This window comes from Schistocerca serialis, chromosome 3 (assembly GCF_023864345.2).
Source record: "Schistocerca serialis cubense isolate TAMUIC-IGC-003099 chromosome 3, iqSchSeri2.2, whole genome shotgun sequence".
NCBI lineage: Eukaryota > Metazoa > Arthropoda > Insecta > Orthoptera > Acrididae > Schistocerca > Schistocerca serialis.
Genome location: NC_064640.1, coordinates 420,881,713 through 420,907,930, shown reverse-complemented (window position 1 = coordinate 420,907,930; position 26,218 = coordinate 420,881,713). Strand labels below are relative to the sequence as shown.

The 26,218-nt window shown below is 37.9% G+C and overlaps 1 protein-coding gene across 9 annotated transcripts in view; it reads left to right on the top strand.

The window, feature by feature from the left end:
- The first annotated feature begins 476 nt into the window (after positions 1-476).
- The window catches only part of LOC126470298 (phosphatidylinositol 4-phosphate 5-kinase type-1 alpha), a 311,070-nt gene continuing 285,328 nt past the window's right edge, over positions 477-26,218 (top strand). For all 9 annotated transcript variants that reach the window (XM_050098063.1, XM_050098062.1, XM_050098064.1 and 6 more), the window contains exons 1-2: positions 477-782; positions 23,115-23,155. In XM_050098063.1, coding sequence (XP_049954020.1) covers positions 677-782; positions 23,115-23,155 — 147 coding nt within the window. In that variant the 5' untranslated portion in view covers positions 477-676. The remainder of the gene's footprint in view (positions 783-23,114; positions 23,156-26,218) is intronic.

Below are 26,218 nucleotides of genomic sequence, written 5' to 3'. Positions count from 1 at the left end.
TTGACTGGGTCCTCTGGTTCAGTTGAACCGATCTCGACTGGAGATGGTTATGTTCGGTTACTTGGAGACCATTTGCAGCCATTCATGTATCTCATGTTCCCAAACAACGATGTCATGTCACTGGGCCACAGATATTTGCAATTGGTTTGATTTGGACACCCAGATCGCCTGACATGAGTCCCATCGAACATTTATGAGGCATAATGAAGAGCTCAGTTCGTGTACAACATCCTGCACTGGCAACACTTTTCCAATTATGGATATCTATAGAGGCAGAAAAGATTTATCTTCTCATATTGTGTTAAAAGACATCTAAATATGTTAGTAAGAAGGTGCATGTGCAAGTTTTTAGTGCCTATGGATGGCCAGTTTCAGAGATTCACGAAGTGATAATGCGCAGGTCGACAAGTTTATTCTAACATCCTTGCATGAGGAGGATAACTTCGAGGCTGTTATTAACTTTGAGTTGACAGCACACTGTCAACGATAATGTGAATCAGATCTTGTTTTCACTCGCGTCTGTATGAGGGAGATGGATTATTTAGAAATTTAAACTTTTCTGTGTGTAGTTTGGGGGTGTTAAATAACAATCTCCACACTTTAATCGTAAAAATGGTGCTTTGTTATCAAGTCATATGTGTTATAAATAATCATAACCGGTGTAGAAACCTGTAAAATGGCCACTGTAGCAGAGGATGGAATTGAACTGGCGGAGCCATCGATAAGCCAGCAGAATGGGGAGAAAAAGAAAGCGGTTTTCGGACCTGGATATGAGGAAGAAGGTGAGAACCCATTATTTACATTTCTTTATTGTATGTACCGTGCGTGTGAGGCCAGTTGACGTTTTGTGTATCGTATGCAGATGGTTGTCGCTCTTGTGTGTGAAGGAAATCATCGTTGTTTAAGTAAACATGTGTCATTAGTTTCAGGGATAGTAAATCATTCATCGGCACTGTGAGAACATTCAGAACGAGTTTTCAAACCTGTTCGTCTTATGCATGTGACAACCTGTAACTTGTCAAAAAGTAATAGTGGTTGTATGTCAGCATTGTGTGTTTGAGATTTGTATAAATCACATGAATCGAACCTACAAGTTTTCCTTTGCTCACATATTATATGAAGTAATTTTTCATATTCAGAGACATTTACTGTAATTTGTTGAGTGTCATAGCTTTATGCGTAGGAAATTATTAGAACGCTCTTCGGAATCCATGCTAGAAACCGTAATATGCTTTGGTGGTGTGTTGATTTTTCAGTACAGTAGCCAGAAGGTTTTATGTTGAGACATATTTGTGTCCTGTATGACACTTTTGACATTCACCTTTAGCTCGAGTGTGTGTGAAAAATGCCATTTGCATTTTCGTCATTAAACGAATGTCTCCCCCCCCCCCCCCCCCTTCCCCACTTCCATGAGTAACGGACCCAGCTTAACCACTGGTTAAAGGAATGTTACTTCCAACAACACCATGGCAAAGCTGAAATATGTTGTGGTTGTCAGTAGGCCAGTAGTGGTTTTGCTTTTCACATTGAGAGAATACTTGAATGTGTCAAGTTTTTTTAATGTCATTTTTGTTGATGTGTGTAAACACTTGATTTTGTTTTTCAACATAGACAAAAAAAGTCATCCTGGTGTGACAAATATTATAAATTATGTCATACTTGGCCATTTGTTTCAGTAATTGTGTATTCTTATGAGTGATATTTTCAACACAACAAATATTTTGGGACGTATAGAAAATTAGCTGTTTCCCAATGACGTCCTTTTCTTCCCTCTCTTACTTTATGACTCTTCAAATAATGAGAAAGTCTTCTGTTTATCAGCTGTTAACAACCAAAGCTCTCGAGTCATTTTCATGTTAGGTGTTCTGTATGCATACTTCATGAGTTTGTGAAAGATCTCACCACATTCTGTCTACACTCAGTATTGTTGTCCTATGGTACTGTATCTGTTCAGCAATTGGTTTTTTGTCCCTTTTTAGCAACATCTTTTTCACTCTACAATTAATGTGTCTGATCCCACTCTTTAACCATTTCTATAAAGAACCTATTTAGCATTCTAGGAGGATAGTTCTCATTATATTTCCACCTACCAAGCAATCACTTCTGCAGATTTTAATACCAGAGTATACAGTTTTTATAATTCATATGTTTGGCAGCTGTATTGGTTGATGCTTGACTACAAATGTAGATCATTTGGTTCCTATCTTGTCTAAGGATGTTTTGTCACAAAATTATATTTTAACTTCTCACAGTGCTTTATATGTGTGAAAAACCATGACACACCATGTTCTAGATCTCTATTAAACTACTACAAATGAAGGCAATTAATGGTGTGGTTTTCAATGTTAAATTCTGATTTAATTCACTTGGTTCTTCAGGTTACTACCAGTAATGTGATGTGTAGCTGTATCTATGTAGTAATACATATACAGTATTGTTATTTACTTCAATCATTTAACTTCTGTGTTCTCATTTTTCGTCGTTTGTTGCTGTTAATAGTCTTAGGCTGATCAGTTTTTGGTTACTTGTGTTTGTGGCTTTCACCTCAGTGTTGCCATGCTGAAGGGAATATTTGATTTTTGCCACAGCTACCATGTTATTCTTCTAGGTCAGATTTGAGATGTTGGTGCCAGGGTTTTTGTATCATTTTGTAAATGTGTATTGTCACTGTGTAGCCACACTGTTTACTTTTCTGACATTTATAATATATTTAACTCTTTATTTATTTTATTATAATTGGAAGCAGGGTGTTGTTTCTCATCATGTGCTTTAAAACTTTATTTACATGAAAGATTAATATGAAAGTTTTTTTATGTATGCGCATATGGCAGTAAATTGACATTAGTCAAGACTTGAACAGGACAATGGAAAATATTCATATCTAAATGTTGGAAGACAACAATCAATAAAGAGGAGCCATGTCTTCAGAATGTGAATGATACAGTTGTGTCACAAACAAAAAAGCAAATTCACAAAGTAATGCACTAAATATGGCACACAACAGATCAGTCTGTTGGCCCAGTGTTTATTTTGCATTCACATTTATTGACTTAAGCAACTTATAACCAGTTATCGCCTTCCAACATAACCTAGACATCAGGCTACACTACACGAGTTTGTTGCCATAACCAAGATGTTAAGGGGAGAGACTGAAATCACATTGTAGCAGAGGTGCAACCTATTTATTTACAAAATAAATAAATTGAGTATTTGTTGTGCCAGCACTGGTTATGCATATTAGATAACATTTTTGAATCAATGTTTCCTCAGTCAAATTTTCTCTTGAGCTTACCAGTTGAGTCCTGAGCAGTTGAGGGTAAAATTTAAATTGGGCCCAGTGGTGTACTTCAGCAATGTTGCCGTTGCTTTCACCATGTTGTATGATGAGAATGAAAGAAGTTGAGTCAGCTGCTGGTTGTATGAAGCCAATGAGAAAGCAGTGAACAGCCAACATGTTTTGAAAGAATGTCACAGTCTCGCTTGGTTTATCACACCCTCTGAACTCATAACATATGCAGGAGAAACAGGGAAATATTTTGTCAACCAGGATTATTAAAGTAATTCAAGCTATACTATTAGGTCCCAACCTAATCGCAACCTTATTATTTGTGGCATATTTGGAAGAAACTGTTAACTCTGTGTGATAACCAAGATTATTAATTTAATTTTTGTGAATGAAACTGTCATATTCCAACCTAACCATAACCTCGTGACACGTGGCATCCCGTACTGTAAAAAAAGAATCAGGTATTTGTCTCAGCGATGACGAAGAGAAGGGTTTCAATTCTGTGTCTAGATATTTCTTGCCCTTCTCCCCCTCCCCCCCCCCCCTCCCAATTGCTTAGGTAAAAGTATTATCACACTGTCTACACGAAGGTGTTGCCTTGCCAACCTATGGGCGATAGAGGAACACTGTCACTGGCCCTGGTGCAGAATTTAACTGCAGTAGGTCATAGAGTTCCATGATCATTTTTCATTTGATAATACTGTGTTTGATACCATTTTGTTGGTGACTTCTTAACATGCAGATAGAAATGAAATACCTATACCAACAAAAAAAATGAAAGTGAAAAACAGGAAGAGTTGTAACTCCACGAGCTTTAGTGGCCAGTCATGTTCCACACAATTCTTCTGGCTGTCAGCTGTGTCATTTTGTAAAAAAAAAAAAAAAAAAAAAATAGGGGGGGGGGGGCACACAAAGCAAACAGCCAAAAGAATTTTATTGAAAGTACGTATGAGGAGTTTCATGGCACTTGAAAGCAAAAGGGTCATTCGTCATTCCACGTGAAGTGTCCTAGGGCTTCCAGCTCAACCATCTTCAATTTTGACGAATTTTGTAGAGTATGTACTTGAGGATCCTACATGAACGTATGCAAAGTTTCAGGCTTACCCATAACTTGGTTGAGGTGCTAGAGCCACTTTTGTGAAGATCACTTTTACCAAGACCAAAAAGTCGTGGAGAAATCTTCAAGTTTGGCATTCCAATGTTTCTAATGTAAAAGAGCTAGAATCTTGCTTCTAGGTATAGTGGTACAAATTTTTGTGCTTTACACACAAATTATGGAAGTAGAGTTCAGAAAGTAAAGCATTTGGCATAATCTCAGTTGAAAGTGGGCAACAAATCATGTCACGAGAAATTTGTCCCATACTTTGAGGCATAAGTAGTGGAAAAAGTGTGCTATGGGCCTGGTCTTTTGCCAAACTAATGTCTGTCTGGGTGTTTAGTACATCAAAAATTTGGGCCTGGTTGTGTGTTTAGTTACTGTGCTACCATCCTACAAATTTGCTAAAAAACATGAAATACACCCATGTTCAAAGTCGTGTGTGTCAAAATGGACACCTACCACATTACATTCATTAAAACCATTCAACAGAGCACAATTTATTCTATAAGAAAAACTTCTTTTCATTTTGGTGTCTCTTTGAGTAGGGTGCAGAAATTGCTCCTAAACTATTGAATTTTTTGTAATTCGAGAAAAATCCTTGCATTGATCCATGGTGGCTACACCACTACCAATCTCAATGAGTGGTAACCCCATCGCCCAGGGGCCACACCTGATAGCCATGTAAGGTAGCCACGAGTGGGTTTCCTTACTGCAGGTTCCCAAGCTTGGAAGTGAGTCTGGCAGGTTCCCAAGCCTGGATGTGGGTATCTAGCTGGTTCCCAAGCCGTGTTTGCGTCTCTTTGTGGTTCCCAAGCCATAATGCAGAATTCTTCAGTTGTTAAATGCTTTAAATTTGTTGCTGATGTCCAAAACTATTTCTTCTGGGAAACTGTATTGCCACCCTATCATTGAAGCAGCTGGAACTGGTATGACTGCAATTATCTGTAGTTCTGGAATCCAGCATATGTCTCTCCTGGCTGGCCAGTGAAATGATTGAGCAGCTCCATGAGGATGCATGAAATTAATCAAGGCATCATTTTCTTCACATGAAACTTCACAGATATTTCCTACCCACCATTTTCCATCATAAATGCAAGTGACATACTGGCCAGGCTGTAGGTCAGTAATAGCAACATGTTTAGCAGGAACTTTAGCATATCGGTTAACATTTGCTATAAAGGACTATGTATCATTTGATACTCTATGAATCTGAAGTCGCTTTCAGCCAATTGGCACAAAATGGTGATCGTAGCTTATACCAGACACTGTGCATCCATCCTCAAAACGTTTTTCTTGATCAATTTTTGCATCTTCAATAATTTCTTTTTTAATATAGATAAATTCAATGTAATGCACTTTTTTTTTTTTTTTGGCTATATTCAAACAGATCTGTTGGTCAGGTTACCTTCCATTCGGAAAGTGGGTGCACTCAGCGACTGTTATATGATGAGTGCAGCAATCAGTCGACCTATTTTTAGATTTTATTACGCAAATCCAATACTCAAAGAACTGTGACTGACACCCGAACAACAGGGACTTACATGCATTGACAATAGAAAATAGTGCATTGAGAATGGCTAGCTACTAGCTGAAATCTGGATTTGCGGAATAAAATCTAAAAAAGGACGACTGATTGCTGCACTCTATAATTTATAAGATCTGTTGGTGTGAAGATTTGGTTGTCATTTGGGCACTGAAGGCTAGCTCTTACTGCTAAACGCTTAACTGTGCCCCCAATTCTGTCACATGGTGTTTTCCCATGGCTTGTTCCAAAAAAATTCCGTTCTGCAGTAATGCCAAAATCTTTTTTATGATGGCAAATATTTAGGAAGCTCTTAAAATTTTTGTACTGTGCGGCTGAACCATCACTAAAATAATGAATGTGCTTAATTTTTTTAAAATGCACTTCAGGTATTTGATCAAGTACATTAAAAACACATGCACTGCGACTGTGTCATGTTGTAGGCAATCACTGATTATACAGTAGCTGACGCTGTTTAGGTCTTAATTATCTTTGTAGAAAATGACAAATAGATGTATTGTAACTTGACTATTTTTCCCAATGGAATCATTGAACTGTCTCTTGGACAATAAAAGAGTAATATTCAGTGAAATCCATTAATATAATCAAATCTCCTGGTTTGAAACCTTCTTTAGTGAACTGTAAAGGCTTGCTCTGATGCTTTGCAATGTAGTGGTGAGTAGAAAGGGCCAAAAGTTTTGTAACTAATAGTTCAATGAATTCTTCAACTGTCATTTCTCTGGTTCCAAGTCTCTGTCAGTGAGACCGTTGTTTGAACTGATTTGTATCCTCAGGATCAGTATTTGCAAAAGCACTTTCCAAATATTCCTTTAGAGCTTCTCTCCTGACATACTTCACAGCGCTGAAGCATGCAATCCTTTGTTTCCAAATTACAGACGATTTTTCTCAGTAACATGTTGTAATCTTCTTTTATTGTGCTATGTGCCAACACAAGTTTCACATTTTTATGTATTGTGCAGAGACAAACTGAATGTGAACCAGCTGTGCCTACAGTCGCACACCACTTTGGCCTTGTTGTTGTTGTCTTCAGTCCTGAGACTGGTTTGATGCAGCTCTCCATGCTACCCTATCCTGTGCCAGCTTCTTCATCTCCCAGTACTTACTGCAACCAACATCCTTCTGAATCTGCTTAGTGTACTCATCTCTTGGTCTCCCTCTACGATTTTTACCCTCCACGCTGCCCTCCAATGCTAAATTTATGATCTCTTGATGCCTCAGGACATGTCCTACCAACCGGTCCCTTCTTCTTGTCAAGTTGTGCCACAATCTCTTCTTCTCCCCAATTCTATTCAATACTTCCGTATTAGTAATGTGATCTACCCATTCAATCTTCAGCATTCTTCTGTAGCACCACATTTCGAAAGCTTCTATTCTCTTCTTGTCCAAAGTATTTATCGTCCATGTTTCACTTCCATACATGGCTACACTCCATACAAATACTTTCAGAAACGGCTTCCTGACACTTAAATCTATACTCGATGTTAACAAATTTCTCTTCTTCAGAAATGCTTTCCTTGCCGTTGCCAGTCTACATTTTATATCCTCTCTACTTCGACCATCATCAGTTATTTTGCTCCCCAAATAGTAAAATTCCTTTACTACTTTGTGTCTCATTTCCTAATCTAATTTCCTCAGCATCACCCGACTTAATTCGACTACATTCCATTATCCTTGTTTTGCTTTTGTTGATGTTCATCTTAATCCTCCTTTCAAGACATTATCCATTCCATTCAACTGCTCTTCCAAGTCCTTTGCTGTCTCTGACAGAATTACAATGTCATCGGCGAACCTCAAAGTTTTTATTTCTTCTCCATGGATTTTAATACCTACTCCGAATTTTTCTTTTGTTTCCTTCACTGCTTGCTCAGTATAGAGATTGAATAACATCGGGGAGAGGCTACAACCCTGTATCACTCCCTTCCCTTTCATGTCCCTCGACTCTTATAACTGCCATCTGGTTTCTGTACAATTTGTAAATAGCCTTTTGCTCCCTGTATTTTACCCCTGCCACCTTCAGAATTTGAAAGAGAGTATTCCAGTCAACATTGTCAAAAGCTTTCTCTAAGTCTACAAATGCTAGAAACATAGGTTTGCCGTTCCTTAATCTATTTTCTATAAGTCGTAGGGTCAGTATTGCCTCACGTGTTCCAACATTTCTACGGAATCCAAACTGGTCTTCCCCGAGGTCGGCTTCTACCAGTTTTTCCATTTGTCTGTAAAGAATTCGCATTAGTATTTTGCAGCTGTGACTTATTAAACTGCTAGTTCGGTAATTTTCACATCTGTCAGCACCTGCTTTCTTTGGGATTGGAATTATTATATTCTTCTTGAAGTCTGAGGGTATTTCGCCTGTCTCGTACATCTTGCTCGCCAGATGGTAGAGTTTTGTCAAGACCGGCTCTCCCAAGGCCATCAGTAGTTCCAATGGAATGTTGTTTACTCCCGGGGGCTTCTTTCGACTCAGGTCTTTCAGTGCTCTGTCAAACTCTTCACGCAGTATCGTATCTCCCATTTCATCTTCATCTACATCCTCTTCCATTTCCATAATATTGTCCTCAAGTACATCACCCTTGTATAGACCCTCTATATACTCCTTCCACCTTTCTGCTTTCCCTTCTTTGCTTAGAACTGGGTTTCCATCTGAGCTCTTGATGTTCATACAAGTGGTTCTCTTATCTCCAAAGATCTCTTTAATTTTCCTGTAGGCAGTATCTATTTTACCCCTAGTGTGATAAGCCTCTACATCCTTACATTTGTCCTCTAGCCATCCCTGCTTAGCCATTTTGCACTTCCTGTCGATCTCATTTTTTAGACGTTTGTATTCCTTTTTGCCTGCTTCATTTACTGTGTTTTTATATTTTCTCCTTTCATCAATTAAATTCAATATTTCTTCTGTTATCCAAGGATTTCTACTAGCCCTCGTCTTTTTACCTACTAGGTCCTCTGCTGTTTTCACTACTTCATCTCTCAAAGCTACCCATTCTTCTTCTACTGCATTTCTTTCTCCCATTCCTGTCAATTGTTCCTTTATGCTCTCCCTGAAACTCTCTACAACCTCTGGTTCTTTCAGTTTATCCAGGTCCCATCTCCTTAAATTCCCATCTTTTTGCAGTTTCTTCAGTTTCAATCTACAGTTCATAACCAATAGATTGTGATCAGAGTCCACATCTGCCCCTGGAAATGTCTTACAGTTTAAAACCTGGTTCCTAAATCTCTGTCTTACCATTATGTAATCTGATACCTTCTAGTATCTCCAGGATTCTTCCATGTATACAACCTTCTTTTATGATTCTTGAACTAAGTGTTAGCTATTATTAAGTTATGCTCTGTGGAAAATTCTACCAGGCGGCATCCTCTTTTATTTCTTACCCCCAATCCATATTCACCTACTAAGTTTCCTTCTCTCCCTTTTCCTACTCTCGAATTCCAGTCACCCATGACTATTAAATTTTCGTCTGCCTTCACTACCTGAATAATTTCTTTTATCTCATCATACATTTCATCAATTTCTTCTTCATCTGCAGAGCTAGTTGGGATATAAACTTGTACTACTGTAGTAGACATTGGCCACAATAATGCATTCACTATGCTGTTTGTAATAGCTTACCCGCACTCCTATTTTTTTTATTCATTATTAAACCTACTCCTGCATTACCCCTATTTGATTTTCTATTTATAACCCTGCATTCACCTGACCAAAAGTCTTGTTCCTCCTGCCACCGAACTTCATTAATTCCCTCTATATCTAACTTTAACCTATCCATTTCCCTTTTTAAATTTTCTAACCTACCTGCCCAATTAAGGGATCTGACAGTCCATGCTCCGATCTATAGAACGCCAGTTTTCTTTCTCCTGATAACGACGTCCTCTTGAGTAAATTCACAAAATTTGGAAAATCCAATTTCAGGTCCATTTTTATTGCAGTATGCAATAAACATTTCTTTTAAATTGCTCAGTAATAAGTATTTTCATTTTTGAACCTTTTCTCCATTAATCTGAACAGTAATACAGTCCTTTATTCCTGGACAAATCATACTAAACTCTTCTTCGTAAAAATGTTCAATGGCTCTTGCCTTCACAGCCTCGGAAAGCTTTTTCCCATATTTACCTTTGGGCTGTGCCAATATTCCCTGTTAAGTTTTTAACTTTCTAGCCTTCCTTACCATTCTTTCTGAAACACAAAATTCTTCCATAGTCTTTTTGATAGACCAGCTTTGGGGAACTAATGTCAAAATTTGAATTTTCTCATTATGGTTTGATGTATGTAATTTGTCTTTCAATTCTTGGATCAGCTGACTGTAATCTGAACAATTCAAGCATTGCTTGCCTGTGGATGGTCGCTCCAGTTCACTGGAATCAAGTCCTCCCACTTCTGCAATTTTCTTAATAGGCCTAATTGCATCTTCAGCTTGATGTATTTTGTGCTTTGCATATCCTTTTGTATCCACTGCACCAATTTGTTGAAATTTTAATGGTGATATTTCAACAGCTGTTAAGCTTGTATTCAAATTGTGAGCAACATTAGTCTCATCATCTTCATCTGACTGAGATGTAACTTTCATTTGTGAATATTTCAGTGTATCAAATTCTTTTCTATAGGAAGGGCACATTTTTTTGGCTTGGTTTAGTATCAGGCACGGTTATCCTTTTTGGTGAGTCATCTGTTTCTATTTTGACTGAGCGCAAACTTTTTCATGCAGTATGGTTTTTCTTATCATATTGTTCGCAGCATCATCTTTGCAAGAATTCACATCTTTGTAGGAGTAAAGCTTCATGGTGGAAGCATAGTTTAGCAGTTTCAGTAGAGTTTAAACCACTCCGTTTAGTAAGTAATTCTTGTTCTTCTAAGCATAGTTTCTTTACAGCTTTTAGTCCTTTTAAGCCACTGTATGTCATTAAATGGCATGGGGAATCAGTATTTCCAAAACTCCATACATTAACTTGATCTTGTTTTTCCATTTTAGCAACAACTTGATATGCTTCAGGCACTAAAATCAAATTGTCAAGTCCTAAATAAAGAAAAGAAATAAAATTAATAAGCGTTCAGCTTCACAGAAATTGCATACCAGTGTCTAATACAGTTAAATGGTTAAATTTAGCCTGAACCGTTCATAAACAGGTTTAAAATCACTAAATAAAAAGGAAAATGACTATTTAAACACAGCAGACATAATCAACAAAATTTCAAATTTAAGGCACAATTTTTTGCACCTTACCCAAAAAGACACAAAAATAAAATAAGTTTTTCTAATAGAATGAAATGTGCTGTGTTGAATGGTGTTAATGAATGTAATGTGGTAGGTGTTCATTTTGAGACACATGACTTCGAACACGGGTATATTTTGATACATTCATGTTTTTTAGCAAATTTACAGGGCAGTAGCCCAGAAATTAAACACACAAGCCAGGCCCAAATTTGTGATATACTAAACACACAGACAGACAGACAGTAGTTTGGCAAAAGACCAGATCCATAGCACACTTTCTCCACTATTTATGCCTCGTTAAAGTATGGGACAAAGTTCTCGCAACGTGATTTGTTGCCCACTTGAACTGAGATTATACCAAATGCATTGCTTTCTAAACTCTACTTCCATCATTTGTGTGTAGAGCACAAAAAGTTGTACCACTATACCCAGAAGCAAAATTCTAGCTCTTATACATTAGCAACAGTGGAATGCCGAACTTGAAGAATTCTTCTCGACTTTTTGGTCCCAGTAAAAGTGGTCTTCACAAAAGTGGCTCTAGCACCTCAGCCAAGATACAGGTGAGCCTGAAACTTTGCGTAAGTTCATGTGGGGCCCTCAGGTACATACTGAACAAAATTCATCCAAATTGTAGATCGTAGAGCTGGGAGCATCTTCTAAACTGAGACACTTGACATGGAATGACCCAAAAACGAGAGTAATATGTTCACACAACTGAAAAGATTGCTGAGAAACTCAAGAAGTATACTGATAAAATCAAGATCTTCATTAGCTGAGGCTGTTTGGATTGGTATAAGTATTTGTTCCTAGACTGTAAACTTATAGTGATAAGTTTTTGTAATACTGACTAGGAATTGGAAGAAATGGTTATGCCAGAGAAAAAGGGTCAAAATTTGTGGACCTTTGAAATCCAGCTATAGATTCTAAATTGGCAGCACAAATACACTTCCTTGCAAAACTTTAGACAAAAGTAAATTTCATATGGTGTGTCACTGCCAAGTAACAGTTCAATGAAATGTAGACCATACATAGAATGAACAGTATAGTATAGAAGGTAACTGAAAGAAATAAGCAATGAGACAAGAGAAATGACACTTTTATTCAAAGACAGTAACTGCACTGAAGTCTCCGCAGTTAATGATGGTCCCCTGAATATGTCAAATGGTATGTGACTACATTAAACATCTTAGGTGGAGGAGCTTGTGAAATATTGGAATGAGGGGGTATTGGGCAAATGGGCTGGCCCACCCGTTCCCCTGACTTAAATCCCGTTGAGCACCTCTGGGATGCATTGGGGAGATGTATTTACAGTACTTCCACATACACCAACAACCATCCAACATTTTTCAACCATGTTGGTGGAGGAATGGAATGCTCTACCACAAGAACTCCTTACCAACCTCGTGCCCAGTGGGAAATGCATTGCCATCTGTGATGACCACACAAACTTCCTAAGAAGCACCCACCATATGTAATGTCCAGGGGACCGTCATGAATCACGGAGACTAAAGTGAAATTATTGTCTTTGAATAAAAGTGTCATTTCTGTTTGTCTCATAGTGTATTTCTTTCAGTTACCTCCTCTACTACCATGTTGCAGTTAATTATTTATGACACAAGTTTCATCAATCTATGTTACTTGGCAGTGACATGTCATGCAAAAGTTACTTCTGTCATTAAGTTTTACACACTGGTATACTGTAGTACCAGAACTTTAATTTCTGAGATTCCCACCAAAAAGTAAACCTGAGCTATATGATGTTCAAGTGTGTTACAAAAAATTGAAGAGGGGATAGAATACTTGTATGGGAACATTGGACCTGATACTAAAGTTGTAGAATAAGGAGGAAAGAAAATTGACCAGAAATAATATGTGGAAAATGAAAACTGCATACTCTTGAAGCTATTTCTGGGAAAAAAAGGAAAATCAGAGTATATTTGTTTAGACGAAGGCAGTAATACAAATTACAGGTGGTATGTTGTTAAGTGTCCCAAAATTTAGTTTTGAACCAAAAATTAGATAATTTTCAGTCACTGTTTGTTTATCCAGGAATCATCACACAATGATAAAGCATTTATCATCATAATGCAGTGAAGAATTCATGTTAGAATTTTGCAACCATGGCTTGTTAAACTGATAGTTTGATAATCTTCACACTTACTTGCACCTGCTTTCTTTGGAATTGGAATTCTTACATGGCAGTGTTTGGCATGTCACATATATCTTGCACACCATGTGGAATAATTTTGTCATGACTGGCTCTCCCTAGGATGTCAATAGTTTTGACAGAATATAATCTACTCCAGGCACCTTGTTTTGAGTTAAAAGGTCTTTCAGTGCTCGGTCAAGTTCTTCTCTTAGTATCATACCTCCACCTCATCTTCATCTATGTTCTCTTGCCTTTCTATAATATTACCTTCAAGTTCATCTCCTTTGTATAGGCCTTCTGTGTACTTCTTCCACCTTCCAGCTTTCCCTTCTTTGCAGTACTGGTTTTCCATCTGATGTCTTGATATTCATATGGCTGCTTCTCTTTTCCAAAAGCCAGCTTCTCCTCTTCTCCAAAAGCCTTTTTAATTTGTTTATAGGTGGTATCTGTCTTTCCCCTGGTGAAATAGGCTTATAAATCCTTTATATGTCCTCCACCCATTCCTGCTTATCCATTTTGCACTTCATATAAACTTTTTTCTTAGGCATTTGTATTCACTTTTGCCAGCTTCATTAACTGCATTTTCTTATTTTCTTTGATTAGATTCAATATCTCTTGTGATATCTGAGGACATCTACTAAGCCTTGTCTTTTTACATATTTGATCTTTTGCTGCTTCAGTATTGCATCTCTTGAAGCTACCCATTTGTCTTGTGTGGTGTTCCTTTTCCCATTCTAGAAAACCCTCAACAACTTTTTGTTCTTTCAGCTTATCCATGTCCCATCTCCTTAATTTCCTACCGTTTTGCAGTTTCTTCAGTTTTAAGTTACAGTTCATAACCAGAAAATTGTGGTCAGTCCACACTCCCCCTGGAAATGCCTAACTTCAACCCATCCATTTGTCTTTCCAAATTTTCTGACCTATGTACCCAATTAAGCGATCTAACATTCCATGCTCTGACTCGTAGTATGCTAGTTTTATTTCTCCTGATGATGACACCCTCGTTAGTAGTCCTCACCAGGAGATTCAAATGGGAGACTATTTTAGCCAAGAGGAACCACACATTTGTGTGGCCCCTCAACAGATATCCCTACATTGTGGTTACAGGTGTGCTAGAGCTGTCTGTAGCACTGAGACATGCAAACCGTCCTATCAATGGCAAGGTCCATGGTTCATTCTTCTTTACAGAAGAATGGAAAAACTGGTAGAAACTAACTCCAGGGAAGATCAGTTCGGATTCCAGAGAAATGTAGGAACACATGAGGCAATACAGATCCTGTGACTTGCCTTAGAAGATACTTAGAGAAAGCTTCTGACAATGTTGACTGAAATACTGTCTTTGAAATTCTAAAGGTAGCCACGATAAAATACAGGGAATGAGAGACTATTTACATCTTGTGCAGAAACCAGATGGCGGTTGTGTGAGTCGAGGGGTGTGAAAGGGAAGCAGTGGTTGCGAAAAGAGAGAGACTGGATTGTAACCTTTCCTGAATGTTATTCAATCTATACACCGATCAAGCAGTAAAGGACACCAGAGAAAAATTCGGAATAGGAATTGATCATAGAGAAGAAATAAAAATGTTGAGGTTTGCCAGTGACACTGTAATTCTGCCATAGATGGCAAAGAATGTGGAATAGCAGTTGAACGGAATGGACAGCATCGTGTAAGGAGGATACAAGATGAACATCAACAAAAGCAAAGAAAGAATAATGGAATGTAGCCAAATTAAATCAGGTTATGCTGAGAGATTTGGATCACAAAATGATACACTTAAAGTAATAGATTAATGGAAAATCTCATATAAAGATGTGAAACAAATACTAACAAAGAGATAGAGGGGCTGGCCAGTACTTACCTCAGCCCAGTACAGCCGATAGATACACAAAAAACAGAACCTAAAATTTACGTTCCTAGCTTTCAGAACAAATGTTCCTTCATCAGGGGGGAGAGAGGGGAAAGAAAGGGAAGAAGGGAAAGTGGATTCAGTTACTCACAACCCAGGTTATGAAGCAACAGGGAGGGTAGCAAGGATGGAGGCATGGTTGTCAGAGTGAAGCCAAAGATATTCTACTGTAAGTACTGTGCCAGCTTCAAACCAAAGAGGATGCAACAGAAGTAAAGAGGTATACAGTATAAAGATAAACAAAACTATGTAGGATGAATAGATGCATGAATGGCTAAAGAGGAAAGGGAAACAGGAGAAGACTGAAGAGTAAATGGGAGTGAGGTTGTTTAACGTAGGTTCAGTCCTGGGGGATGGCGGGATGAAAGGATGTGTTGGAGTGCAAGTTCCCATCTCCGCAGTTCAGAGGGACTGGTGTTGGGTGGGAGAAGCCAAATGGCACATACGGTGTAGCAGGTTCCTAGGTCCCTAGAATTATGCTGGAGGGACATCTCCTAGGCGGACAGTTCGTCTGTGTCCGTTCATGCGCTCAGCCAGTTTAGTTGTTGTCATACCGATGTAAAAGGCTGTGCAGTGCAGGCATGTCAGCTGAGAAATGACATGTGTAGTTTCACACGTGGCCCTGCCTTGAATTGTGTATGTTTTACCAGTAGCGGGGCTGGAGTAGGTGGTTGTCGGGGGATGCATGGGGCAGGTTTTGCAGCGGGGTCGGTTACAGGGGTAGGAACCGCTGGGTAGAGAAGGTAGTCTGGGAATATTGTAGGGTTTAACAAGGATGTTACGGAGGTTAGGGGGGCGACGAAAGGCAACTCTGGGTGGTGTGGGGAGAATTTTGTCAAGGGATGATCTCATTTCAGGGGTTGACTTGAGAAAGTCATATCCCTGGCGGAGTAATTTGTTGATGTATTCGAGGCCAGGATAATATTGGGTGACAAGGGGGATGCTTCTGTGTGGTCTGGGGGTAGGAACATTGTTGTGGGCCGGGGAGCAATGTATTGCTCGGGACATCTGTTTGTGGACAAGGTCTGCAGGATAGTTGCGGGAGAGGAAAGCACTGGTCAGGTTATTGGTGTAATTGTTGAGGGATTCATCACTGGAGCAGATATGTTTGCCATGAATACCTAGGCTGTAGGGAAGGGAACGTTTGATGTGGAATGGATGGCAGCTATCAAAGTGAAGGTACTGTTGTTTGTTTGTGGGTTTGATATGGACAGAGGTGTGGATGTGAGCTTCAACAAGATGAAGGTCAACATCCAGGAAGGTGGCTTGGGTTTTGGAGAAGGACCAGGTGAAATTCAGATTCGAAAAAGAGTTGAGGTTATGGAGGAAATTAAGGAATGTTTCTTCACCATGAGTCCAGACCACAAAGATGTCATCTATAAACCTATACCAGGCCAGGGGAAGCAGCTTGTTGGGTCTTCAGGAAAGCCTCCTCCATGCGGCCCATAAAGAGGTTAGCATAGGACGTAGCCATCCTGGTTCCCATGGCCGTTCCCCTGATTTGTTTGTAGGTCTGGCCTTCAAATGTGAAGTAATTATGGGTTAGGATGAAGTTGGTAAGTGTGATAAGGAACGAGGTTTTTGGAAGATCTTCGGGTGGGCGTTGGGAGAGATAGTGCTCAAGGGCAGAGAGACCATGGGTATGTGGGATGTTTGTGTAAAGGGATGTAGCATCTATGGTGACAAGAAAGATTTCAGGTGGGAGAGGAGTGGGAATGGATTTGAGGTGTTCTAGGAAGTGGTTTGTGTCACTCCCATCCTACATCAAAGACACAAACCACTAGATAAGAAGAGAGTAGAAGTTTTTTTAAATGTGATGCTATAGAAGAATGCTGAAGATTGGATTGGTAGATCACATAAGTGATGAGAAGGTGCTGAACAGCATTGGAGAGAGAAGAAATTTGTGGCAAAACATGACGAAAAGAAGGGATTGGTTGATAGAGCACATTTTGAAACATTAAGACATCACCAGTTTACTATTGGAGAACGAGGGGGGGGGGGGTTGTAGAGGGAGTCCAAGAGATAAATACAGTAAGCAGATTCAGAAGGATGTAGGTTCCAGTAGTTATTCAAAGATGAAGAGGCTTGCACAGGGTAGACTAACATAGAGAGCCATGTAAACCAGTCTTCAGACTGAAGACCACAACACCACAATGAAAACAAACAATTCAAAAATACAGAATATATAAGGTGTTGAGGACAGGTCAGATGAACTGGGTGATATCTGCATTTCTCTAAAATTGTGAGCAAGTGTATATTTTGCAGTATATGTGAAATTCCATGGAATTGATATTGCATTATTAGAACAACTGATTGCTAGTTAACATAACCAAGTTTGAACAGTAACTCACATAAGAATCAGTCAGGTTTCAGTGACTGAAGAAAAAGACGATGATCTTGTTTGTATGTAGTTACTATGCTTAGATGCAATAAAAGTATAGAACGGTTGCCTCAGGTTGTACAGGGTGATTCAAAAAGAATACCACAACTTTAGGAATTTAAAACTCTGCAACAACAAAAGGCAGAGCTAAGCACTATCTGTCGGTGAATTAAGGGAGCTATAAAGTTTCATTTAGTTGTACATTTGTTCGCTTGAGGCGCTGTTGACTAGGCGTCAGCGTCAGTTGATGCTAAGATGACGACCGCTCAACAGAAAGCTTTATGTGTTATTGAGTACGGCAGAAGTTAATCAACGACAGTTGTTCAGCGTGCATTTCGAACGAAGTATGGTGTTAAACCTCCTGATAGGTGGTGTATTAAACGTTGGTATAAACAGTTTACAGAGAATGGGTGTTTGTGCAAAGGGAAAAGTTCTGGACGGCCGAGAACGAGTGATGAAAATGTAGCACGCATCCAGCTATCATTTGTTCGCAGCCCAGGAAAATCGACTCGCAGAGCTAGCAGAGAGCTGCAAATTCCACAATCAACTGTATGGAGAGTCCTACGAAAAAGGTTAGTTATGAAACTAGTACCTGAACGTCAACTACCCGAGGCGATGGATCGGCCGCCAGGCAGCCCGTGACAGAGCACTTCATCACTGGCCTCCAAGAAGCCCTGATCTTACCCCCTGCAATTTTTTTCTTATGGGGGTATGTTAAGGATATGGTGTTTCGGCCACCTCTCCCAGCCACCATTGATGATTTGAAACGAGAAATAACAGCAGCTATCCAAACTGTTACGCCTGATATGCTGCAGAGAGTGTGGAACGAGTTGGAGTATCGGGTTGATATTGCTCGAGTGTCTGGAGGGGGCCATATTGAACATCTCTGAACTTGTTTTTGAGTGGAAAAAAACCTTTTTAAGTACTCTTTGTAATGATGTATAACAGAAGGTTATATTATGTTTCTTTCATTAAATACACATTTTTAAAGTTGTGGTATTCTTTTTGAATCACCCTGTATATTAGGTCTACATGTCTTGTTGAGGAAGGTTGGCAGTTCTAACCATGAGATATAATGAAAATGTGAGATGTGGTGTCAACATTCAGTTGCAAGAGGGCAGGACAGGCAGTGTTTTTTGTAACAATAATTTGTATTTCTTTCAAATCCTCATTGAACCACTACATGTGCAGTGTATTAGGAAAAAAATTATTTGAATTCCAAAAGTTTACAGGATATTTTCCATAACAGTAAGAATAATTTTGTAGCCCGTGATATATGAATGGAACTATCCAGTCACTTCTGGAGTTGGGGTTAAACACAAGGGATGACATCTAATAGTCCTCTAGCTTTTCCACTAGATATTTTAATTTATTTCAGCATTGCAGTACTAGGCTCCAGCAATATCTCATTCATTCTGTTGTCAGAAATGTAATTTATAATCCATGGCTCTGCCTAGCTAATTTAATACTATTAGCCTTCATATTTAATTCTGGCTGCAGTTTCTTACCTATTTCTCTGCTTGCTACCTCATTTTGTAACAAGTCTTTTAAAGGCCAGTTAAGCCTTGGTTGTCAGAGGGGCTCCTATTTACACAAATCCAGTATTCATTTGAGCCTATAACATGCTGTGCTCTTTTTTTTCCATGTACATAAGGATATTTCAGTCATATGTCTCAATTCTCAATGATATTGGTAATCCTGTATGTGGCCTCAGCTTTACATGAGTTTGTCTCATTTGCATTGGTTTTCATCTGATTCACAAAACTGTCAAAAAATTTTAATATTCTTGTTCTTCCAAATTTTTGGAATTTTTATATTAAAAACAATCATTTCTTTTACTACTCTCTTCCGTTATTGTTGACAGAGCACTATTAGACAGATATAATTGGAGACACCCCCTCCAAATGTGAAGATACTAGAAATAGTATCAAGTATTACTTAATTTGATTTGGGGGAGGGGGGGGGGGGGGGAGATGAGGGAGGGCAGGTGTATTAAAAATTGTTGACCAAGGCCTGAATACAGTAAGCAGGTTTGAATGAACGTATAGTGTAATAGTTAACAAGTGAGACTTGAATTGGATAGGTCAGCATGGACAGCTGCATCAAACTAGTTGTTGGATTGACAAGTGATAACGACAACAACATGCATGGTTTTATTAAAGATGTTGTCTCTCTTGACTTGATCCTAGATCATATAGCTGTTTACAGATCAACCTAATTTTTAATTTGAAATTTGAACAGTGTTGGACCCAGTAATATCTCATGCACACAGAGAATTGCCAGATGTGACATTCACATTGTTAAAACAGGTGATAAAATTTAACCCTGGATATTAGGATACTAGTTGGGTGCTTAGCAAAGTGAGATTCCTACATATATTTAGGTGGTAGTATTAGCTATGAGGCATCGTACGTAAACTAAAGATCTATTTGGATACAAATTTTAAATAAAAATGTACAGGTAGAAATTTTTCATGAACAACAAAATCATCATTTATACTCATTTCACTAATAAATAAAAGTTTAATATGAGGATAGTTGCAGATCCATACTGAATGCCTTAAACATTGTTAACTATTGTGAGTTGAGAGTGTGTATAGACACAATTATGCAAAATTCTTTTCAGATGGAAATCATGATGAGATTGGTGTGTCTGTGATATGGTGATGGAACTTACCTCTGGATTGATTTAATAAATAAAATACTTGTACCTATCATATTGTTTTTGAAACTCTAGCATCAGTCTTGTTTGCAAACTGAATTATAGGAATTCAGGTCTGCATTAATGCATAAACAGGTGCACCTGAATTCCCATAACTTTTGTCAATACCAGCACATTTCTATGGGTTGAAGCTGAACCGTAAACACAGCTCTTTATTGGTGTTAGGATCATAATCATCCATTTGATTTCCACTAGATAAAGGCTTCCTGTAAATTTCGTTGTACATTATAGTCTTCAGCCACATGCACCCGTGTTTATCTTGTATGTGTTTGAATGTCATTTGCATTTCATTTTCATTACAGTCATAATTAAGTATTTTACTCCAGCCTGTTTTCTGGTCCTTTTTTATTTACCAAAATGCATCTCGCCATTGTTCACTGAGCAACCGTTAATTTTCACATTTTTGCAAAATCAAAAGTCCTTGCATCACTAACATGTCAGAGCTGTAAAGTTTCTGGTTCAGATGCATTGGAAACTTAGCTTTGAAAACTAATATTTAGCACTTCAGTCCATCATATTATTCAGTTTATTCCTTTTCCTATTCATCCAGTCATCTTCAGTGGCTTTAAGTTCAAAAACTTAACTGGTTGTAAGATTTCATTGTTAAGGGTCATTTGACAATGGACAATGATACTGATTGCATCAATTAAACATTGTGGTAATGACTGCATACCCAAGGCTCCCTGATACATCATCTGTAGGAAGATACCTCTCAAAATCTAAACATGTTCCAGAATGTTATGTACAGTTTGGGGGCAGTTTTCATAATCACACTTACAACACCACTACTTCTTATCCTTCTTTGACTCTGAGAGCATATTGGTTTTACTGTGCAGATTGATCACTACCCATTATTCAATTTCTTCTAAGTCTGTTTAATTGTGTGAGTGTTTTTTCTTCTCTTGTGGTGCTACACAAGTCATTCACAATTATACCATAAAGATATAAATGTGGATGTCCATAAATTGTGGTATCAGTGTTTACACTCAAACCATCAGGAACAATAACAAAAAATCTGTGTGCATTATTAAACACCAAACGTACATTTTTGCTGGGTTTGTTTTGTCAAATCACAGTAAGCCCTAAATGAATGCAGCAGATATCCATAAATTATGGCATCAGTATTTACACTCACTCCATCAGGAGCATTAACAAAAAATCCGTGTGCATTATTAAATGAAACATACAGTTCTGCAGTTGGTTTGTCAAAGTACAGTAGGTCCTAAATGAGTCAAGCAGCACTAAGATTAGTAACATTTTCATAGAACAGAAGACATACATCTTCCATTCAATGGTCAACTGGAGTTGTCAAATTATAACTGATTTTCAGATCTACTTTCATGTTTGCTCTATTAAGTTCTTCCATTAGTTGTTAAAGTTTATCTGCTCTAGAAGCTGAGAGTAAAATGCCATCAACAAAATGGAAGTAGCTGATTGCTGATCTGTTACCATGTATGCACCCTTCTTTTCCCCAGTGTAGAGATATGAAGAAATATGGAGAACAGTCAATCTCATCATTTATTTCTCAACTTGTACTACCCTGCTGAAATCTAATGAAATTTGTAGCCTTGCTACTAATGTAGGTTGAATGTGTACTTTGTGTCAAAAGCTTTCTTAAAATTTATGAATTTCAGGTAAAATAGTAATTCATACTCATTGTTCAGTTCTGTTATTTTTGTTCGTGATTTATAAGTCATCAGTTGTGTCTTCAAAGATGATGTCACCCACTTCCAAAATAACTTTTTACTGAATTCAAAAAGTCGTATTATTGTTGGCGATTTGTTATCCTGTATATGTGGGTATCATAGAATTGCAGATCATTATCTAACAGCTATTTATATATCTGTCCTTGTACAAAATATAACTGTTTTTTGTATGGAAAACCTGCAGAACCTGCCATACAGATTAATGTGCCATACACTGTCATGGATCTTATGTTTGGAATTCGTAATATTAATGTTGTACAATTTTAATGGCTTTTGGTGGTATCATGGGAAGAATTTTAATTTTGAATACTGTTACATGTGCAGTCATCTTTTTTGTGTACAAATCCTGATTAACCTGTTCATTCATATTATCCTTTGTTATTAATAAGCCCCTTTTCTTTCACTTATTGCCATCTTACTTTGTTACACTCTAACAGTGATTCAGTCTTCTCTCTCTCTCTCTCTCTTCTTTTTTTTTCTTCTTCTTCCCTTTTTTTTTCATTCGGTATACTTCTTCCTTGTATTTATTTCAATTTTGTCCTTAGATTTCTCGTACTTGTTTTTTCCCTTATAACTGCACCTTCACACATTCATATAACAATTAGTTTTTATGTATTTACATCGCAGTCATCATTTTTTCAGTTCTAATTTGGTCCCCCCACCTTCCTCCTCTATGTCTTTTTTCCGATTGTCTTATTATTTCTGATTTTATTTATTTTCAACTCTCCCAGTTGTAATCACTTGTGAAGAAATCATGAGTTTTTCTCTGTTCTTTTGTCATTCTTCATAACAGGTGTTGTTATTGAAAGCATTGTTTGTGTTATGTAAGGCAAATTACTAAAACAGTTTGAAAATGAATTCTTTAATTCTAGATTGTTTTAAGTTCTGTGGCAGTTTCTTGTAATTTGGTACTTCAAAGATGTTACTGTTGTTCATTTTGCTTATCTGTGTGTCAAGTTTTTTTATGCTGTAATGGATGTCGTATGTAATGAGAATTTGATTTCTTTGACATCCTTGTCATCATCATACTTTAATTGACTTACTCCAATTTATTTAGAGGTCCACAAGATGGTGGAAAATTACAGAATAACAATGAATAAGCCTTGGTCCATGTTTCAGGTAAAGATGGAGAAGCTGTTGCCGGAACATCGGGAGCTGAGGTATGTATGTTTCTGGTAAATTACTGACTGAATACAAGTTCTGTTTGTCTTCTTGCTCTCTCTTTCTACATTATACACGGTGAGTCAGGAGGAAAGGTAATGCTTCAAGAGGTGGCAGTATTAGTGATTCTGAATAAAAAGCACCATATGAATGTATGTCCGGTTCTCAACAGCTTCCGAGGAAACTGACGAAAACGGTGGGGAAGAGGACAAATGCAGCTAATAGTAAATGAAACATTGTGATCTAATATTTTAATTGTGTTAATTTCCTCTCAAAATATGTTCCAAAAGTCCACCATCGACTGCACTTCATTTTGCACCTGCTATAGACAGCTGCTGTGTTGCTCATTCATACAGTCATTTACTTGAGCATATGCATGTAAAATAGGAGTGAGAGGTTCCTCCTATGTGTCCAGTCTGTGCCTGTAGACCCCACTCTCAAGCCATGCCACTAAAAGTAATCTAATGAAGTAAAATTGGGTGACTTTGGTGGCCAAGAAATGACTTGACGCCTGAGATTTTCATATAGTTATATGTCGGATATGGTTAAGCAATGGGCATACGTTCATTTGAAGTTTTCATTCAGAATCACCAACTGTTGCCCCCTCAAAATGTGTGCCTTTCCTCCTAACTCATCCTGTATGTTTACTATTCATACTACTTTCACGTGACTGTTTTTTCAATGTACTGCATGTAGACAGATTAATCATACAACTTAATTTCTGCAGTGCGGCTTAAAAGTTTATTATGACACCACTTCTGTTGAGTATTCTGCTTTTCTGAGCATCTGTCCTCTTGTTAAAAATGTATGTAAATGTAGTAGTGTCTCAACATGCGGGGATATTATAAATGTGATGAATGTTGAAACATTAAGGAAGGATAAAAATATGACTTACAGAAGAAGCAGAAAAATGAACATATAAAGAACAGTAAATATATGCACACTTTGCAGCACAAAAAGTGTGGTGGAAAATAACAACCGTTCAGTCCAGTGCAGCACTGATACAAACGAAATGCAGTGTGCCTTTTTTCCAGATTACATTGAGAACATGTGGAAGAGGATTTATTAGTTTAAATACTATGCAAAAATAATCATATCTGTATTCTGAACCTGTTCCAAGAAGATAAAAAGCTCTACTGTGAAAAAAAGTGCTGTTATTAACTAAACTTTCTATGTATAGGAGCAGATGTTTCATTTCATGTCAAGTTACAATAATACCCCCACCCCCTCTCCAGTTGCCATAAGAGGCAAGTACTGTATGGAAAATATCCCTTTGTTCCAATTATGTGCAGTTAATTTTTCACAGTAGATGTACAAATTTTAGACTATAAATATATGAATGTTACTTGTGGTAGCAATTATAATAAAATTGGCTGCAACATTTACTGTTAGCCCACACACATATGATGGCTGTGACTTTAGCAAAAATAATTATATCTGCACAGCAACAGGAGAATGAGCACTGGAGTTTTCTTATGATTATAGTTTATTACTGAATTCTGTCAAGGAGAGACTACACCCAGTGACCCTCAGATTTCTGTGTACCTTGATACACTGATTGTGGTCCACTCAAAAGTAACTCAAATAAAAGGTCACTAGGTCTCATTTATTAAAAATATGGATAATTGTAACACATATCTTTTGTATTGTTGTTCTGTTAATCTCTTTGTGAAATGTAATTACTTCATAAAGTAAAGTTAAATTTCAGTTTTTGTTAAATACTTTCAAATTTCAATGTGGTAAGAAAGTGTGCACAGTGATTTGAACCCACGACATCCTGATTGCTGAGCAGTCACTGCACCAACTCTTTAGTTGAAAGTTTAAAGCACTGAATGGTGATTGTTGCCCTAGATTTTTCCAAAAACTAAGATCTAGTAACTCAAACCCTCTATGGACAAGTTAAGATAAACTAAAGTGTTTAACTTCCATGTGGGAACACTGCACCCAAAGGGGAATGTCATTCTAGAGTCATTTATCATGTTGGACATTATCCCCTGATGTGATGATGGGATTCTGTTGCATTGACTGACACACTAACTCAGCAAGTTATCACACCATTCGTTTTTTAGTAACCAATGACAACACATAATTGAAGGTCAGATACCAGAAACAACTTGCTTCTATTCCAGTCACTTTATTCACGATCCATTCCTTATTGTTGGCAAGCTATCCATGACATCATCATTGCTCTTTTAGAGAAAGGGAATTTGATGCTTGGGAATGATATGGAGTTTCTTAATGGACTGCACAGTGATTGATGAAATGATACTAAGAATCCAGCTAGCATGTGGAAACTGAATGTTATCATGTAGCAACTCCAGTTCAGGATAATGATCTCATAAACACATTACAGCGAATATTGTAATAAAATGTAGAGCAGCTGAAACATATTATTGTGTTTCCTGAATTGTTTGATATGGTTTGATGCTGGCATCAGGAGGTTGGATTATAAAACAAACACATAGCCATCAAAAGGAATCTCCATGATGATCAACTCCGCTAATTGGCATTTGCTGTGGAATATGTCTATCTCAACTGAAGGAATGTAACATTTTTATACGAATTAGTATTTTGTACAGTAAATGGTGGAACATTATGATTATATAAGCGGCTTGTTGTCTGTTTTGGCTACAAATATATCCGTGGCTTATCCTGCAGTGGTCGTGTGTCTGTGGCAGTTTGGGGCTTGGTGTTCCCATGGAATTGGGTGACTTCATTGGATAGATGGCTGACTGGATGTAACCCATTTTACTCACATTTTGGGTAATGTTACAAACGTATCAGTGTGACAACTATATTCTGAAGAATAGGTTTGTTTCCATTAACGTCAGTCTCCAATATGGACATCAAGTATGGTGTAGGTGTGGTTTGCAGAACAGAATGAGATTTGTCTACTTGACTGGCCTCCTCCTGCACCAGACCTCCACCTCGTTGAAAATGAATGAGCGGAGCAAAATAGACTCCACGACAAGAACCAGTGACGATCTTCAAAACTGGGCACTAGCTGCCTGGGGGAGTTAGCCGAAAATGAGAGATTTATTACTCAACTTACAGATTTCCTC